General features: G+C 41.1%; 1 protein-coding gene across 4 annotated transcripts in view; it reads left to right on the top strand.

The window, feature by feature from the left end:
* Nucleotides 1–16445, top strand: part of phf14 (PHD finger protein 14) — a 58270-nt gene extending 41825 nt beyond the window's left edge. For 2 of the 4 annotated variants that reach the window (XM_011481152.3, XM_020707279.3), the window contains exons 17-18: nt 1863–1980; nt 15329–16445. In XM_011481152.3, coding sequence (XP_011479454.1) covers nt 1863–1980; nt 15329–15400 — 190 coding nt within the window. In that variant the 3' untranslated portion in view covers nt 15401–16445. Of the gene's footprint in view, nt 1–1862; nt 1981–10788; nt 10963–15328 lie in introns of those variants that run through there. The other 2 variants (XM_078955296.1, XM_078955297.1) reach the window with 1 other exon arrangement.
* Nucleotides 16446–19730: the final 3285 nt, after the last annotated feature.

Raw genomic sequence — 19730 nt, forward strand, 5'->3', positions numbered from 1 at the left:
TAGAGGGCATTCAAATGTCAGGGAAACGAAAGACGGTGGTCCTCTGACTTCTTCTGTGCTGAAGATTCATGTCAAATCAATTTGCAGTTTGTGTGCAACAATAGGTGCCTGCTCATTAGTGGAGTGCACACTCTGGTGGTGATCTGTCTTTTACTCAGGCGATGGCTAGAGGGTACGTAAAGTTACCATCCCTCCTCAGGCACATATGCTGGTTCATTGTACTTTAGGCCAACACACACACATGTACTGTAAATGGGTGTGCATGTGATGGGGAAGCACTTGTCAAATAATATTTTTTGCTAATTTGCAGCAGTTGTGAGGTTATGCCCCTACAACTCATACAATGCCAATTATCTGTGCCAATTAAGGCTGCGCTCTAGTTTGACTGAATCTGCTATAAACACAAAAACGCATTATAACAGGTGTTTCACAGGGATATGAGGTCTGACTGGCATTTTCCTTTGAAATGCTCAATATTCACTGGATTTATTCTAGACTGACTAGAAAAGGTAGGGACCTTTTGACTTGAAAAAAACCTGCTGTAACAACTCAGTCCATTGTTCAGTGAAATAATATTATAATAGTTATAATTGGTGAAACATGGGAACTTGGCAACAAGGAACCCAAGCTTATATGTGTGGATGCCAAAGCTGGTACCTTCTCAAGTCTGAAACCCATTTTCCAACCACAGAAATATCAGGATGACAGTCAATCAAATGATTGTGTTTCTTTACTAAGTGAAGGCAAGACCACACTTTAGGGAAATCTGAGGCATCAAAAGAGAAAATGATTCTACTACCATTGATAATCCAATTCATTCATATTCTCAACAAAATCCTTACATTTTGATGTTTCAAACCTAGTTTCTGAAGATTTCAGATCTTAAGGCGAAAGATGATCTGTGTGACAGCAGAGCTGGTCTTTGGAATCATGGCCGGAAAAGCAACTTTTAGATATTTTTTATAAATGTTTCGTAGAGCTTTGAGTACTGACAGATGGGAAACATGATTCTAAGACAGTGTAGATTTGCTTCTTCTGTCGATACTTTTGTTTACTCTGCTGATCAACAATATCATGCAAAGTATTATTTATTAACTAGATTGAGCTGTAACTACAACATAAAACCCACTTTGTTTCCTTTAAGTGTTTTGTGTGGCTACCCCCACCCTCATCCCATAAACAATGCAAAACTGGTAATCACACTCACTAACACACACCTCACACTTGGAGCCAATTATGTCCTAATCAATGAAGGAGATTCACATTCTCCTGTGAGAATCTGATAAAGGAGCTAACAGCCTGGAGGTCAGCTGCATTCTCCATTCATCTCCATTACTGAGGCAGTGTACAGCACAGGGGGGTGAAGACATACTTGAACACACAGAGACTAAACCGAGGTTCACAGGACATTTCTTAATCTAGTCATTTGTCTTTTCATTCATCTTCCTGACACAACCGTCTGTACTTGGGGCAGGCACAATGAGACCCTGGCTTGGGCTTCCTCCTTTTTAGGATGAGAGACCCTGCCGGGGTAAACTATCCTGCTGGTTTCAGCGAATCTTACAGAACCTAACCAGCTTGAGCTGCTTCTTTCTTTGAACAGGGTTTTTCAGACGAGGACAAAAATGTATTAGTTGTATTTTCCTGGTGGCTCTCGCCAAATGCTGTACAGGTCTGTAGAAGGTCAATGCAGCTGAAGGATGGCAAGGCTTTGAATTATGTGACAAAAGGGTCCCATCCCTGAAGACTCACAGCCTGCATCCCCCAGATCCATCCGTACTGCTCAGCCTCTCATATTTGAAGCAACACTGCGGTTTGATTTATGCCAGACGTATCACATTCCCTTCTTTTCTGGGTCCTAGGTGTGATGAGTGCCAACTCTGCTATCACTTTGGCTGTCTGGACCCCCCCCTGAAGAAATCTCCCAAGCAGACTGGATATGGGTGGATCTGCCAGGAGTGTGACACATCCTCGTCAAAGGTGAGCGTGTCAGTCGTCCACTTTAACACCAAACATGAGCTGAGGTATGTTGTAGAGAAGTGAGTGGAATGGTTGGGGAGGTTGATCAGAGCGAAACTCAAAACAGCACAAGTTTGAAGCTTTGATCCTGAAGCGTCCACAGTCATGAAGCACATTTCAAATCTGGGCCTGGGTCAGGAGGGTGTCTGAGTGCTGTGGGCATCCTGTCATCTTCTGCTATGGAGAACAAAGAATCCATCTGCTTTTCATAATTCTTGAGTAGGTGATCAAAAGTGCCAGTTAGAGAGGGGAAGGATCTGAGCTTGCTTCCTGTCCAGTTGGAAAAACTTCAGAGACTCCTTTGTGTCTAAACGTGTTCGTTTAAATATTGTACAGTGTTCCCTCCTTTATTGCAGACGTTTCTCCCTAAGCCAGGGGTCTGCAACCTTCAACTCTTAAAGAGCCATTCGGGTCAATTTCTCACTGACTGTAACCCAGCAATGGCCAAAACGTCTCACTTAACCCTTTTGAACAAGAAGACATTGCTTTGTATTTATGTTGCTGTCATGATGTTTTTAGCATGAATAAAACACCATGAAGAGAAAATAGCAGTTTTTTTCAAAATATGAAATATCTTATAACTTTTGACAGGGGTTCACGTGGCTTCCTTTCAAAATAAGACTCCCTGTATCTATCTTTCTAGCTATCCATCTTCTGAACCTGCTGAAACCCTTTTAAAGTCACTGAGTTGCTGGAGCCAACCCAGCTACTGTTGAGTGAAGGCGTAGTCAACTTTATTGTCGAAATGTTTATAGATATTTTAAGACCCTGACTACTTTATACACTTATTTTATTCAAGCATTAAACAGTTTTGCCCTTTTCTCTCTTGTTTAAACTCTCAAAGTTCAACCCTCTGTTCAGTATTATTCAATGAAACCAAGGATCTCCTTACGAAGGAAGGTTTATGTTGAAAACATTCTGTACAGCAGACACGGCTGTAAACAATGGTTTACAGCCAATCAGGACGCAGAACACAAAATTGCCCTAAAAAATACCTGCAGTACAGCAGGACCACAAAAGGTGAACAGCAATAAAGTGAGGGACGACTAGAAATGTCATATTATGTAACATTTGAGCATTAATAAGAGTTTCATTCCATTATTGAATCGAAGATAAAAGGTTTTGTCCCGTCCCCCTCCCCCCCCTTTTATGTTGCAAAAACACGTGAAATTCTCTTTTAAATCTATTGTTTTCAAAAAGAGACATTCCAACATTCTGGTCCCATCACATTGGACAACTGAGGCTCCTCTACCGGAGCAATTTCATTCATTCTTTTAATGGATGCTGCTATGTCCCACTCCCTCCGTAAATGCTTAACAAACAGAATTTACTAAATAAACTATTAAGGTGCCCTCTCCACCGTCCACACTGACAGCTGTTTCCTACGGTTTGCTGTTACTCTTAAAGTTCTCTCTGCATGTCATAGATCTTCTAAAAACAGTGTCTTTGGAACCCCCTTCATAAGGAATATCTCTGATTTCTGAATGCTTTTTATAATCACTCAATCTTTTTGACAACACTAGAATGTTATATTTCTGGAAGATTTAGTGTATGTCATATTGGTGCTGTTTTTTTTCCAATAAACCCCCCCCTCCAAAAAACTAAACAAAAAAACATCTGAATGGAAATCCAAATGTGAAGGAGCTGAACTTTTTAGGGGAGATTTTTAACTGGATATAAAAAAAAAATCATTTCTGTCCTCCTCCGAGGCTGCTCCCTCATCCTGCCTCTTGGGGAATTTTGTCCCTTCGAATTAGATTGTCCTCCTCTTCCCTCCCACTTGTTTACTTCAAATATGGGAGAATGTGCATGCGCGGGTCTATTTGCCCCAGAGCAAAGCGACATTTCACTGGTGACAGGGGAATAAGGTTTGTAATTAGCGACAAATATAGGTGAACTTTATGTCCTGTCCCCATTGATGCAACAAATAAAAGAAATCAGGAAGTGAGAAACAAATAAAAAGATGGCAAACCTAGAAAGTATGCAAGGAGGAAACGTCTTTCAGATGAGGAGGCTCTTTACTGTCTGTACAGAGTTCATGAGGAGCATGTTTGAGTAACAGGCGGATAAAAGCAGCCGACACTTGGTTTCCGACGTCATTTCTAATGTTGCAGGGACGACAATTTGAGCAGCAGTTAGCAATGACATTTTTGAGAAAACTTGATGTACAGAGCTTTTAAAGTGCGAGCTGCTCTGAGTGTTGCAGTAATAGCAAGTGTGGGGAGATAATTGACTTCACTAAGGGCATCTAAAAAGCACTCTGAGATGAGAGCTGTATTTAAGGAAAGTTTTATTATCTGCTTTTAAATGCCAAGCCGTGCACCATTTTTGCCTGTGGGGGGGCTTCTGAAATGCCAGCATTAAGTGCAGAATATTACCTGATCTCTGCCTCTGAGCCTCGGTGGCATGCAGAGATAGCGGGTGGTCACCCTCGCCTCTGCAGAAACGGCACAGGAAGTGATTTGCGAGAGCTCCCCTCAGCAAGTGTTGTTATCTGAGAAAAAGGGGAAAATTAGTAGAAGTAGGGCAGAAACAGAACGACGGGGAGAACAGAAACAGAATGGAAGGAGTGCTGAAACAGGGCTGAGAAAAGCAGGAATACAGACAGAGGGAGAGACAGACAGGAAGAAAATGAATAAAGCTGAAGAGGAGCAGGCTCAAAGAGAAAGAGGAGCAGAAATGCAACTAAAGTACAAAAGAAGAGCACAAACATAGAAGAAGAAAAGCACCGCTGAAATGGGACTGCAGAAACAAATTAGGAAAGGCAGAAGAAGAGCGGAAGAACACCAAGAAGGAAGAGAAACAAGAACAGAAAAAAGCTGCGGGAAGAGCCGCAACTGAAGAAAAACAGAAACACAGCCGAAGGACAGCAGGAAAGCAGATGAACAAGAACACAATAAATCTGTAGAAGACCATTAATACCTCCCAAGAGCCGAAACACAACTGAATCTGAGAAGAAACAAAGCCGAAGAAGAGCAGAAACAAAGTTGAGGAAGAGAAGTAACATAGCTGATGGAGAGTTGAAACTGCAACACGTCAGAATCAGAGCAGAAACATGTCAGCGCACCTGCAGTCAGTTATACTTTCTTGTCATGTCTCTTCTAATGCTGTGAAGTAAACACATGCTTAGTTTATAGAAATTGAGCTATTCACTATTAAAAACAAATCGCTTTGTAAAATATGACATATCATATGTCTGAATATTTTGGATATTATCAGAGTGAAAACCAGAGCTAGACTAATGTTTTTCTTTTTACCTTTGTGTAATGTTTTTTGCATGAAGTCTAACTTTTTTTGGGTCATTTGAATGGACATGTGTCTCCAAATCTTTGATTGGTTGCGTATGTCTATGGGGAATTTTTCTATCCTTAATTCTTAATTCATTTTTCTATTGCCTGTATTCTTACCTTTCCAGTGAAATATATAGGCATCAACAACATTCGCAGTGATCAAAAACTCCTCAGCATATTATTTAAAACAGAATTCTAACATGAAGTTTTATGCCAAAAATGTTGACATGTTAACTTGTTTAAAGCTACCATTGAATTTTTTGTTACTATATGAGGTGATTTCTAGAACTGCCTGAAGGTTTAAGTTTAATGACTGCTTTTGGAGACAAAAAGTGCTTCCATCCCTCCTTAATTGAACTTTTTTCAGTTTACTTTGAAAATATATATCTTGAGAAACAGTCTTAAGTACTCAGGATAAATGATTTTGTTTATAAACATTTTCAGATGATTAAAATTACATTTTTATTTTTTTAACTGAAAAAAAAACGAACTAAATTGAAATGACTGAAACGTGGCTAAAATACTGTTCAGTGAAAAGGCTAAGAATAAAACTAAATTAAAAAATCATCTGTGAAAATTAACACTGAGACTTTGAGATTATTCCATTGTGAAAGGAGGCTAAGCTGTCCTGCTGGAAGAACACAATCCTCTGAATTGGAGCATTGTCAGAAGAGGTTTTCTGCCAGGATTACCTTGTATGCGGGTTGATTCAAAAGTCCCTCACAAAGAAGAATCTGGCCAACTCCAGTCGTGCTTAAGCACCTCCAGATCATCTTTGATCTTCCACTAAATCTTACTTTGAGTGGGTTACACATTTGATAGGCCATCTTGACAATCGGGTGATGGTTGGAGCCAGAATTTAGGCTTAGGACAGATGATGTCAAATGCTTACGATCTTGTGAAAAGTCCAGCCTGTCTTGTCTTTGCTCCTTTTCTGATGGAGACCTTCTTACTGGCTTAGTGGGACCCAAGTCCTGTTCCTGTTTTAAACCTCAGAACACCTGTCATTCTTTGTGGCGAGGCTCACAGTTTTGGAGGGACATTTAAAAAGCAAATATTCATATTTCTTTATGGGTAATAGATGCTTTTTGCTGGTCTGTAACCTTGTTTTCCTCCAACATCTGCTGCAAGTTTGTGCAGTCATTTGTGTAAACATTCGTGTACACTTTTGTGCAAACATTTGTATGCAAGTTTGTGCAGTCATTTGTGTAAACATTCGTGTACACTTTTGTGCAAACATTTGTATGCATTTTTGTGCAGTCATTTGTGTAAACATGTTTATATGTAGGTGCACTACTATGTAAACTTTTTTTTTTTTACATGGATGTGTTTGTTTGCTTTGCTGCACATGTTTTTGGAAACAATTGTGCAATGTTTTGTGTGTCTTAACTTTTTTGGACATGTTTGCGTACATGTTTGTGTAGAGTAAATCCATCCTTTTCCCTTTTGTGCATGTTTGTGCACTTTTGCATAAACATTCCTTAACGTCTTTCTACAGATGCTTGTTCACATCCTTGAACATTTCGCATCAATAGTTCCGGATAGGTTTTGAGACGTATTTGTGCAAATGTTTGTGTGTGTGTGTTGGAGCAAACCTTTGTGCATATGTTTGTGTTGTACTTTATTGGACAGCCCTGAGTTCATCACAGATGCGGTTTCTGTCCGCCTGCTCGGCTCAGATAAACTCCGCTCTGACCGAGGCCACATCCCTGCCGCTGCAGGCCCTCACTAAATTGATTTCAGCAGTGAAGTGACAGTCTTGCTGTAATATCGGATGGCCTTTAATTCAGTCTTGTTGCTGCTCCAAGGGGGCTTGTTTAAGGCTTTATTTACACCCTGGCAGCTAAGTGAGGCCCACTGTGTCACAGCAGAAGATTCCCGTAACGGCTCTAAAGTTGCTCCGGCGTGTTCAAAGGGGTCCTCTGTGAACGGGGGTGGGCTGCAGCCGGTAGCTGTGCTCGCACTTGTCTTCAAACCCTTTGAAAGTGTTGATCACCTCCATGAAGGCTGCTTCACTGCTAGCACAGCTGCAGGCCCCCCATCCCACACACCACGGCCGCGGTCCTCTCGCACGCAGCAGGGAATGGTTTGGATTTGTGGTCCTAAGAAAGGACGGCTTATAGACCCACTAAGATGAAAGTTGTGTTTTTGGTTGTTTTGTTTGTTTTCTTTACATGTTTTTAAAAAAAAAAAAAAAAGCTTAAAATTGCATTTCTGAGTATGTCTATTCAAAACATTGTGTGAGGAAACTGGTAATTCTAAACAGGACTGTAATATAGGTAAACTAGGTTCATTCCATCTCAGTTTCCTGCACACAGAAATGAATGAATAATGACTCAGAGACAATACTTAGCTTTAGTGGTAGTTTACTCCGCACAAGAAGCACAAATTTGTACGAAGGGTTACAGACAGATGAACAGGCTGCTGCATTCAAAGTCTGAACAAAGAAAACAGGGAAATGGGCTTGGTATATAAACCCTGTATTTGCATATTTAGAAGATCATCCGATGGACACTGGTGTGAAAATCACACCCACAGTTTGTTGCAGGTTAGATGCTCGAAGGTCAGGGAGCTTCAAGTGTCAGATCTCTCTGAGGTTATCACAGACATTTACCAGAGCACAAACACCAGCACACACAAAAAGGAAAAAGGGGGGATGAGGAATGTTATGAGACAATAGTCTTGGTTGTGCTTTCTTCAAATGGAATATAATTTTGAGATGATAATACATAATGAATCAAGTTTAAACCAGTAGTGTAATAAAAGTACAAATGAGTGTAATAAAAAGTAAAAGGTAGTTTCTAACTACTCTGTTTCTAATTATTCTTAACATATTGTGAATCAGAAGCAGAAGAAAAAACGTCTTGAAAAATAGTTTTTTTTTTTTTTTGTTGGACAGGGAAACAGGGGGCGGGGTTGCACCAGTCCCGCCCACAACTCAGGTGAATTTCTAATAAAGTACTGCCGCTCCGTAGAAACCATGTCCTAGAAATCAATCCAGTTTTTTTTTTTTTTTATTGGCTAAAAATATTAATCAAAAGACAATTAGAAACGCTTTTATAACAGACCAAAAGATGATCGGAGTGGGACTTCTAGTTCCAGCATCTGCAGCTTCTTCTGGGTTCTGTTTGCAGCATCAATCAGAGTTTTCATGCTGACCCGTGTAATGCTGTAATGGAGTTAAGCTGATTAACTTAATGAAGTCTTGCACTCTGCTGCCTTCAATGTGCGCAGGAAAAACAGGCATCATTCCTCATCAGCTGCTGGCATGGATTTGTGGTGGTGGCGGTGTTGGTGGGGGGTGGGAGGGGGATACCTCCACCCGCTTTATTCTCCCGTTAAAGAATCTTTCATTAGCAGCCGATCAGGCTCATCACCGTCGCTTCTGGAATGAAGATAAATCGCAGGCGGCGCAGGAGTGACGGGTCGCCCCACCTCGCGGCTGTGTTCATGTTGATTCGAAGCTGCAGAGGTCGATAACAGCTGAAGCTGAAGGGGCTCAGAGACGAACTCATCAATGATGCTTGTCTTCAGCCGCCGCCAAAGTGTAAGCACAGTTTAATATGATTTAGGGCGCCACAGGAAGCACGACCAGCGTGGGGGGTGCAGTCCGACGGGAAGCCGCAGATGACGGGAAAAATCAATGACCGCTGGTCCCCTCAATCACTTTAACTAGGCGCCGCAGACGCCTGCAGGCCTCTCAGGGGCCAATTTGTGGAGTAAGCAGGAGTGTGTGATTGCAGTAGGATCCCCAGAGGCTATTTGTGTGGACCTGGCTCCGGTCTAATAACCTTTTTAGCCCAGAGCGCACGGCGAGGCCTGTCGTCTGAATGCTCGCTGTTTTATGGTCGTGAGTCAGTGGCTCCAACAGAGGGAAGCCTCCTTGGAACCACGCGCCTGAGGAGCACACACAGAGCCTCGCTGCCTGCAGGAGTGTGTGACCACACTTTGTATTCTGCCCATTTTTTTCATCAACCTGCAGATGAAGTCCCACTCTGATTATATTTGATCTATTTCAAAGCGTTCCCAGCGGTCTTTTATTTACCATTATAGAATTTTGAAATTCACCTCCGAGTTGCGGGTGGGACTGTTGGCACGGGGCAACGCCGCCCACCCTTCCCCTCCCTATTGATGTTTGTATGCTTTCCCAGTAGCTTACAGCCCCTCACACCCCAGACCTAACATTACGGCTGCAACAAAAATGGTGAGGAATATTGGAGCCATCCAACGGTGCCGTTTTGAGCCACATGCCAGCTCAGACGAAGAAAACAAAGACGTTCACAACGATTTTAACAATGAAATACCCAGTAATTCAAATTTTAGGTTCAATTGTTTTTATATATGTCCTCCATCATCAGAAAACATGTTAAAAACCTCAAAAATACCATTTTCATCAACATGGGGAAGGATGAAGGAGCTGTGCTACGATGGATGCTGCAAGATGTTTCCTCAGTTTCTGCCCAGCAGCAGCTTTTATTGTCTCAAATGTAAGCAGCAGCGCTCCTCTTCCTCATTGAAAAGATACTCCTGCAATTTCCTTCTGATTCAATTAGACTTTCCTTGTTCAGAGTCAGCTTCGCCTCACTGGAATGGACTTTTTTTTTTTTATTCATGGGGAAAAGCGACATTAACCGGAGTCGAGGTCATAAACGAGATGGAGCTGCAGCACGAGCAGTCATCAGCTTTAATTGTAGTCGCCTGTAGGGTGGGAGGCGGGCTGCGCCTGAACGGACCGATGAAGTCGTCTTTTATGACCCGGAGCTGCAGGAGGCGGCTGCGTATGACGTGACAGAACACACACAAGCGTGAGGCCGTTTGTTTGGTAGTTCAACGCAGGAAACCCCCTCCGTCCCTCCCCACATTGGAACTGCAACTCTGAGCTTCTCATGCACTGACCCAGTCCCAGCGCGCACGTGGGAGTGTGCACGCTGCTGCAGGTTGCTGCTGTTTACCTGTAGATCAGAGCTGCAGTGGTGGCAGCTGTGAACCCTGCAGGGAAGTTGACATTGTTTGCTCCAAAACCATGTCAACTTCCCGAAATAAAATAAAAGCATGGCTCAGTTCATTTCTAGAAAAACAAAAACTCATTTTCAGTATAAAAAAATGCTGCTTTTATTTACAAAATACAGTCAGAGTAAATGCCCTTTTTTTTTTAAATAAAAGCATTGTTTCATTTATTTATTTTAATTTCTGTTTATCAGACAATAAAGTTCATCTATTTATTTTTTAGGATAAAAGCACAGTTGATGCACTTTTGTTTCTTTTTAGGCATCACTCCCTGTATCTTTCAGAACAAAAGCAGAACTCCTTTTGTTTCCAAAAAAGAGACATGGCTCCTTTCTTTTCTTCTTTTTTTTATATCAGAGCATGGCTCCCAGCAGTTATGTCTTGTCTGTGCTTCATTGTTCGTGATTCTTTAAAGCTGTGAAACCATAATTCTGTTGTTGGGTTTCATGGTGAGTTCGTGTCTGTGCTCCAGCTTGGTGCTCTGGGTGCAGTGGTGGTGGATAACCAGCAGAAACCAAGCGTTTTAGGAGCCCCCCCCCCCCCCCCCCCCCCCCCCCCCTTCTGCGGGCTCGCTCTTCACAGACTCAGACTCGTAAAAAGGTACGGAAAAGAAGAGAATCTGTCACATTAATTAACAGCTGCCTCTTTGAGGACTGCGCCGGCTTGATAAAGCTTCCTGAAGTGCGTTTGCCACTGCGCATTATGCAGAGTAATGTGTATGTGTGTGTGAGACAGAGGACATGCTTCTGTATGTGTGCGTGTTAATGGTGAAGCAGCAGTGTTGGGGGGGCTGCTGAGTCGCTGGTCTTTGATGCCACCTATGGACCAAAGTGAGTCTTTTACGGTCTGCTTTGGCTTCAGGACGTCCAGGTCCTGGCTTTCCTTTCCCGTGTTAGTCCTAGTCCTAGTGGAGGACAAGCTGAGAGAGAGAGAGAGCGTCTCCTTTCTCTGGAGGTCTGCACCTCCGGGGGAAGAAGCAGTGATGCAGGATTCCTTCAGTCAGGCGGGGCTTCCTCACACAGTGAGGAAGAGGAGGAGATTTAGGCAGAGCTTCCTCGCGGTGTCTCTGTATCTGCAACACAGCTTCAGTTCTGATCTCTAACAGATTTAGAGCTGTAACTAAGGACGTTTTCAGCCTCCTCCAACTGATAACAGAAGTAAAGCTTGACAACAAAGACTTATCAGGATAAGGACTTTATCCAGAAAAAAAGTAAGCCAGTTGAGTTTTGGAGTCATGTCAGGGTTTGCCTTCTAATTAAGGTGGTAGTAGCATTATCTCTGAAAAACAAACTTTTAAAGTTGATAAACTATATAGACATGCTGACACTAGTAGACAGAATGAAACCTCAGTTTTTGCCAGAGCAACAGCTGCTCCTTTCATGTGTGATCTGCATATGAACCACATCTCCTCAGTCAGATCGAAGTGTGTAATGAACGTTTGCTCCACCTCCACTTGTGTCCTAATGTCCTCAGTCTAGTTGCTACCTAGACGGAAGACCAATTGTGCTGACCAGTTACTGTGTAACGTTACAACCACAGTCTGACTTCCATAATGAATCAATCAGTGGAAACATGGAGACTCGTGTGGCAGATGACTGTCCCCTTCCTCCCTGCGTGTGGTGGGGGCCTCCATAATGAATTAAACCAGACATAATTGACAAATTGTCAGCCTTGTCTTCTTTTGACTGGGCTGCGGAATGTTGTGATGTAAAGTCATATTTATCTAATGAGTTTAGAAAACTTTCCTCTGGTGGAGGGGAGCCTACAGCTCAGACACACATGATGCCTTCAACTGACTGACGGTAACAATCATTTCTTTCCTGGGATTGCAGTGAAGATAAAACAGGACTTCCCTCAGATTGTTCCTGAAATGTTGGCCGGCTCCATAACTCCTCCTAGTTGTCACTTTAGACCAGGGGTGTCAAACTCATTTTCACTGAGGGCCACATCAGCATAGTGGTTGTCCTCAAAGGGCCAAATATAACATACATGTAACTAAATTTATTGAAAAATGAATGTAACTACTCCTTAATGTTGTGTAATTCATTATTTATTTATTATAACTTTTTAAAGGAACAATTACAGTTGCATAGAAAACAAGTTTGCTTGTTACTTCTAGCATAAATCTTTTTACATTTTTTTCACTTGTTAAAACCCACATAACTCCATTAATGAAGGATCAAACTGTCCAAGAAAAATAACATAAAACTGAGCAAGAAAGAACATGTATTATATGTTTGTCTGCATAAAGAAATAAGGCCTGCGAATATTGAATAATTACAGCAACTACACATAAATAATATGTAATCAACTAAAGATAATTTTATTCTAAGAAATTAAAAACTTTTATGCTCTCACGGGCCACAGAAAATGACATTTGGCCCCCGGGCCTTAAGTTTGACCCATGTGCTTTAGACCATCAGTTCCAGCAGAGTCTGAGTGGCTGTGGGTCCCATTGTTTTTCAGAGTTTGACTTTTTCACCTCACCCCTCAGGCGTCAAACATTCATAAGAAAATGTAAGGAACCGTGTGTTCTAAAGAGGATTGAGTTTTTTTCAAGGCTTTATAGGAGTGTGGGGGAGGGCTTCTCGTCTGGTTCCATTGTCAGAGGTTCGGCCCCTTCAAAGGCAGCACGCTTGCTGAGCCGCACATCGCATGCTTTGTGTTTGGAAAGAACGCAGGCGCCTCTGAGGCATCCCAGTCAGACAGATCCTGCAACCGTCAGCCTGCTGGGTGAGGAGCCCGCGGCTGCGGATCCTAACCCGCTGCTCACAGATTCTGCTGTGGAGATGTGTCCATTAACCTCTGCAGCTGGGGGTAATTGTATCTGTCAGAGCTGCTTAATCACCGCTGTCACTTTCAGTTTGTCCACCCCCCACCCCCCTCTGCCCCTCCAGCTTTACACACTTCTGCGCAGCCCTTAAGAGTCACATCCAGCTCTGACGCTTCACACCTGAGCTGCTTCTTCACACAGGTGAACATGCTAGTAGGAACGTTTGTGTGAGGGCAGCAGAATCCTCTCTGCATCATTTGTCGCAGGCCGACAGCATTCACACAACTCTGTGAGGAATCAGAAAATCCTTTATTTTTGCCTCAATCAATTTAAATCAAACTGAAGATTATGTGATCTAAGTTACATCATAAACCTTAATTTCATATTATGGAGTTAAAGAAGTGTTCAATAAAACTCAACCTTGTGGAAAGTTTGGACATTTTTCTTTTGTTCGTTGAGCTATTGAATAAACTGGAAGGAGCTGCATTTCCAGAAGAAAATGCAGGGTTGAATGCTGTATTGCTGAATGAAAGCACAAATAGGATGAAAAAGCTGAACATTGTAAAAGTAGAATGTCTAAAATACGTCAAACATTGTCGAAGGAGTTAAGCATGAAAGCTGAAATTGTTGAAAAAATGGCTGAACTGTCCTGGAAAATCCTGGAATATTTTGAAAAGTTAAAGGACCAAAGGTCAAAGGTGAACATTGTAAAAGTAGAATGACCAAAACAGGTCAAAATTTGTAGACGGAGTTAAGCATGAAAGCTGAAATTGTTGAAAAAATGGATGTCCTGTTGAAAATTTGAAGATGATGCTAAAATGGCTAAAAGTGCTAGCATCAGCATCATCAACTGACTCAAAAAAACACATTGTTTGAGAGTATCATATTGGTAAAAGCTACATGTATTTTATATACATGTATATAGAAAATCCACTTTTTTCAAAATGGTGGCTTCTCTATTGATTTTATCTCCATAGCAACCATTTTATGTTTGGGTCGCCTGGGGATAACGAACAATTCGACGTCAGTTTCAGACAAATCGGAAACAGTAAACCTTTGGACGTCCTTAGCAACTAAGTTTGTTTGCTAACCACGCCCACATTCCTTATATGTCCAGATCCAGTGAATTTCTATATGTTCAGTTCCAGGCATGGATAAAGTATTTTGCAATATTTGCTTCAGATTTTGTCATAAAATGGCTACCAAACAGTAGGTTGTGTCGACATCCCATAATGATTTATAAACGTATTTTATAGTCCAAAGCCTTGTGATCAATTTAATGTTTGAACGGTGTCTGTAGCTAAAGGCATGTTGAAGTTATATTGGTTTAAAGAACCAAAGGTTTTCAAGGATTCTCAATGTATTTAAAGAAGCAAATATCTTGGAAAATCCTGGAATATCTTCAAAGGTTCAAGGATTTGAAGGACCAAAAGTAATAGCTGAAAGGATTAAGCTGAAAGATCTGAACATTGAAATAGTAAAATGGTTAAAATAGGTAAAAACTGAAGTTTAAAATCGCCTCACATTTAGGCTCAAAATGGCCGCCAAACCGTAGTTGGCGTTGCCATCCCATAATAATTTCAAAACTTATGTTGAAGTCCAAAGTCCTGTGAGCAGTTTAATGTTGAAACAAAGGTTTCAAGGATTCTCTATGTATTTTAAAGGAGCAGAAATCTTGGAAAACCCTGGAAAATCCTGGAATATCTTGAAAAGTTGAAGGATTTGAAGGGCCAAAATTCATAGCTGAAATAAAGTGAAATAGTTAAAGATTTTAATAATTTTATGGTAGAAAAATTTGAAGTGTCCGAACGGGGTGTCGAACCGGGCACCTCATGCACCATAACTTCCCTATGTATTTTTAATAGGACAAAAAATCCTGGAAAACCTGGAATATCTTAAAAAGTTGAAGGATTTGAAAAACCAAAAGTCATAGCATTAATAAGCTGAAAAAGCTGAACATTTTAAAAGTTGAATGGTTAAAATATGTTAAAAATTGTAGAAGGAATGAAGTGCCGAAAAACGGCGGACGATAGCATAAGAGGAAAACAAAGGGTTGAATGCTTTAGAGCATTCAACCAATTAGTACTTTTTATAGGGGGTGTACTCATTTATTCCAAGCATTGTATGTATGTCTTCCATCATGAGAAAAAGTGCGATTTTCATCTGAAATTGCTATTGCAATTGGCATTTGTTGCATTTCCTAAAACCTTCACAGCTGCAATGTGTTCCTTTTCTGCAGGAAGAGGAGGAACGGCTGCAAGAGGAGGACTCCGTTAAAGAGGAAGCAGCCGAGCAGGAAGTTCCAAACTGAGTCTGTCCGCCCCCCTTCCCTTCACTGGGAAGACACAACTCTCCTCCTGAATTTGGACAGCGGTCAGCTTTCACTCCACACACTCGCTCAACCAGCCGTGTCTTTCAGAAAACTCCTCAGATGGTGAGAAGAGTCACAGGCGCTCACAGTAGAGCCTCTTCCTGTCAATCAGGATGGAGCGCGGCAGCAGTTCTGTTCTGAGCGTTGCCACGGCACCACGCCCACCTGCTCTGCTCGTCTGAACACCTGAGCCAGAGCCCGAATGAAGCCTCATCCTGTTTTCTTCCTTCCTCCAGTAAAGCATCAGCTCCTTCCCTTTCTTAAGTTTGGTGGGGCTGTTTTCACACCAAAACCCATTTTAGTACCCAGACAGGCTGAGGTGGTTCAGTCCAGCTCAGAGCAGGCCAAACATGGAGTCACATAATCTGGAAAAGTCCAGTTTCCGACTGCTGAAGATTATTTTCTTACAAAAAGGAACACAACTCCACAAGGACACAATTTTTTAATAGAAAATGTCTGACAGATTATCTCTGTCCCAGAAAGCATGTTGACAGATGATGTGCAGATGTTAGCCAACAGCAGAAGTCCTGCTGACTCAGCACTATGAGGATGACCACGCTGCGGTGATACCCCCCAGGCTTTACAAAATCTGGTTGTATGGGCTCACCTGTGAGTGCTTATTTTATCAGCCACATAAGCATTAGCCACTGCCTCCTGATAGCTTCAACCATTAAATGCCCCAACATTGGCTTGAACCATGCAAGTGGTTGAATCAGGACCTTCAAACTGGGCTCTTACCTGATCAGATGCCTGTTTTCGCATCTTTCTTTCTGCCTTTTAGGTATCAAGAGTTTGGCCTGAGGGGGTCAGTGGCGTGTTAATGTTGCTGAAAATCCATTTCTCTTTTGGTTACAGTGTTCTTTTCTTGAAGGCTTTTGCGTCTTTCAATCTTGTGTTTGACAAGCTTTGAACTAAAACCTGTTCTCCCTGCGTTCTGAGTCAAGTTGTGCAAATAAAACGTTGAGACAGATATGTTTTTATTCAAGCTGCTTCCTGAGCTCTTTATTCTATCCTCATCGTTTTCACAATTCTTCTTTCTTACTGTGGGTTTGACCCGCGCCACATGCACAAAAACTCAACTAAATTTGCACGCACCTATGCCCAATGAAAATACATGTTTTGACATTGTGAACTATCCCTCCTCCACAAAAAATGATGACATCACAGCACGAGAAACCACCCAAAAAATCAATCCACAGACGAAACCAAAGTGTCGAGGATATCAAAAAGAAGTTCTTAAATTATTATAGGATGGCCACGTGTCTACAGCTAAGTGGCCATTTTTTGGCAAAGTGTGAAACTTGGCGAAAGTTGACGTTTTCCACAACATGGGAAAGAAAACCTTTGGTCTCAGCGATCTTCAGAAAATGTCACATACACGCATACACACATACACAACAGGGTGAGTGTACAACCAGAACCAAAGTTTTGTTGACTTTGACCTTGGGAAGAGGCCACTATCTTTTGATTTGATTTGAAATGGTTTATTTCAAGCAATCAAATAGAAGTTATACACAGAAGCAATATAATCATCAGTTATACATTCATACAGTAACTAATCAAACTTAGGATAATTAGACATAATTACTAAATATTGCTTGAAAGGGAGTGGAAGGAAGCGAACTTATATAATTCCACCCCGTTATACTATAACCATTTTATTAGATGATTTATCAATATCCGGTACCTAGGTTTTATCAGACAGAATTAAGAATCATAAGGTATCAATAAGGCACATGCCAAAGATGAATTACTTAAGTACTACGTCAAAAATAACTATTTTAGAAATTAACATGGCAAATTTAGCATCTGAAATATATGCAAATTATGTTACTTTTAAAAGTCATTCATATGCTTTAAAAAATAATACTATACCAGTAAAATAGACACAACACTGTTTCAGGAATTTTCATGGCAAAATTTCATCAAGTATCAAAAGTTAAAAACATGTGCAAAGTTATGCTACATTAGGAAAGATTTTTGAATCAATTTATCAATTTTAGGAGCTAGTGAAGTAATATCATCAAAAGTCAATCAATTTCATAATTTTCAAAAGTGATTAATCATTTGTTTTACTCTTTTTATATATTTTATTTTTTTTTATAATAAAGTAATGCTGTTGGGAAAAAATAAAAAGGGTCCATAAACTGTCGAATTGTCCAAGGTTCTTGAAAAAAGATTAAAATAAATCCCCTTGAATACCTTCTACAAATTGAGGATTCTATTGTATTCTATTGTCTCCTAATTTATTGAGCATCAAATTGGGAAAAAACATTTAAAATACATTTTGTTGATATTGAACAGTGTTACCATCGTTACCATGGCGAACTCCCAAAAGTGGCATTCCTCTGTTGCTTGCACATTCCTTTTCAGAATAGGCAAGGCAAGTGTATTTGTATAGCACAATTCATACACTAAGTAATTCAAAGTGCTTCACAAAACAGGAAAATGCGTTAAATGCATTAAAATCCTTTAGAAGAAATGAAAGAGAAAAGAAAATGAAAAAAGTTGTTGATAAGGACCCTTCAGTTATAAACACGGCTAAACAGAAAAGTTTTGAGTCTAGATATGAATCATAGCGCAGTATAGGCCTTTCTCACAACCTTTCTTTTCTCACAACTTTTCTCACAACCTCAGGGAGACTGTTCCAGCTTTTAGCACCATAAGATCAATTGAAATGCTGATTCCCCTTGTTTTGTCCTGCCTTTGGGCACCCGTAGGTGGTCCCTGAGGTCCTTAGAGTCCGAGATGGTTCATATGGGGCTAACATGTTAGAGATGTACTTGGGTGCCAGGCCATGGAGAGACTTGTAAACAGGCATAGCTCCCTATTCTAGAGATTGAAGGTAACTGCTGACACTTTCTCTTTGTTTCTGTGGACCATGATGACTTCGGTCTTGTCTGAGTTTAGCTGGAGAAAGTTGTTTTGCATCCAAGCACTGATCTGTTGGATGCAATAACTGATTGAATCCACCGGCCTATATTCACCTGCTGTCAGTGACACATAGATCTGAGTATTGTCTGCATAGTTGTGATAAGATATATTATTACTGCGAATTAACTGACCTAGTGGCGGTATGAAGAGGTTGAATAAAAGGGGTCCCAGGATTGATCCCTGGGGCACACCGCAGTTCAAGGCCATGCAGTCTGAATATTGTGACAATTTCATACATGAATCTTTGGCATAAGGTGAACAGAACTATATAACATAGGATATGATAATGTATTAGGAATGTGGGTCGCAGAGGAAATCCAAAAGTTTACTTTTGCTGGTTCTTTGGTAAGGTAGCCCTGAAGTGTAAATCACACCAACAATTAAAATAGCAAAACAAATATTATAAAGCAGCATTAGATTTTAGAAATAAAAAAAAATCCCTTAATCACAAAACGTAAAAAACCTTTCGGAAAACAAAAGGTACAAAACTCAAAATGAAATGTTAAAAACTGAAAGACAGTAAGAAATCGGAAAAGGTCCAGTTAGTATTATGGGACAATCATACCAAATAACTTGCGGTTATGTCCTGAATGATGGAAAAACGTCATCATCCCATCAATGTCCCACTATACTTCTATGTAATTTTTAGAGGATTCAGCAAATGTAAACTTTTGGATTTCCCTGGCACCTAATGTTTTTCTGTTAAAGTAAAAGTTCCTTTTTTTGTTGGTTTAAAAAGTAAGAATTTGCATTTTCAGCAATCAAAGTTCCACCTTTGTTCAGTTTAAGTCACTCTTTAAGCGAGTTATTTTTATAAGCAAACTGGTCTCAGTATTTCGGCAGCTTTACTCTCAGTTTTTGTCAGCTAGGGATGAAATGTTTTGAAAGCAGGAAACGATGAAACAAAGATGTCAGTCTTTGCAGTTAGGGGGATATTCTGATATGCCTGTGTGTGTGTGTGTGTGGGGGGGGGGGGGGGGGGGGTGACAGCGCTGCCATGTAAACAGCTCAGAGATGAATGACTAAGAATGAGCAGCTCAAAGCTCAGCACACTCCATGCCGGACCCCCCGTCTCCTCTTCCTCCTAAAATCTTCATTTTCCATCAACAGTCAGAGCTGGGGTGTTGGCGCGTTCACGTCCCGACATTAAGGCATCGAGGGGTGTAATTCCAATTTGTTTCAAAGAAACTATTAATTTGCCCATTTGGAGGCCGGCAGGAAGGGAACCCTGTAAGACCGCTGAACCATGAAAGACATTATGTGGGGTTTAGTGTTTGGAGAAGAGACGTGCGGAATTGATGACGGGAGGTGTCGCTCCTGCAGACATTTGAGCCGG

This window comes from Oryzias latipes, chromosome 11 (genome assembly GCF_053564925.1).
Source record: "Oryzias latipes strain Hd-rR chromosome 11, Olatipes_Hd-rR_3.1".
NCBI lineage: Eukaryota > Metazoa > Chordata > Actinopteri > Beloniformes > Adrianichthyidae > Oryzias > Oryzias latipes.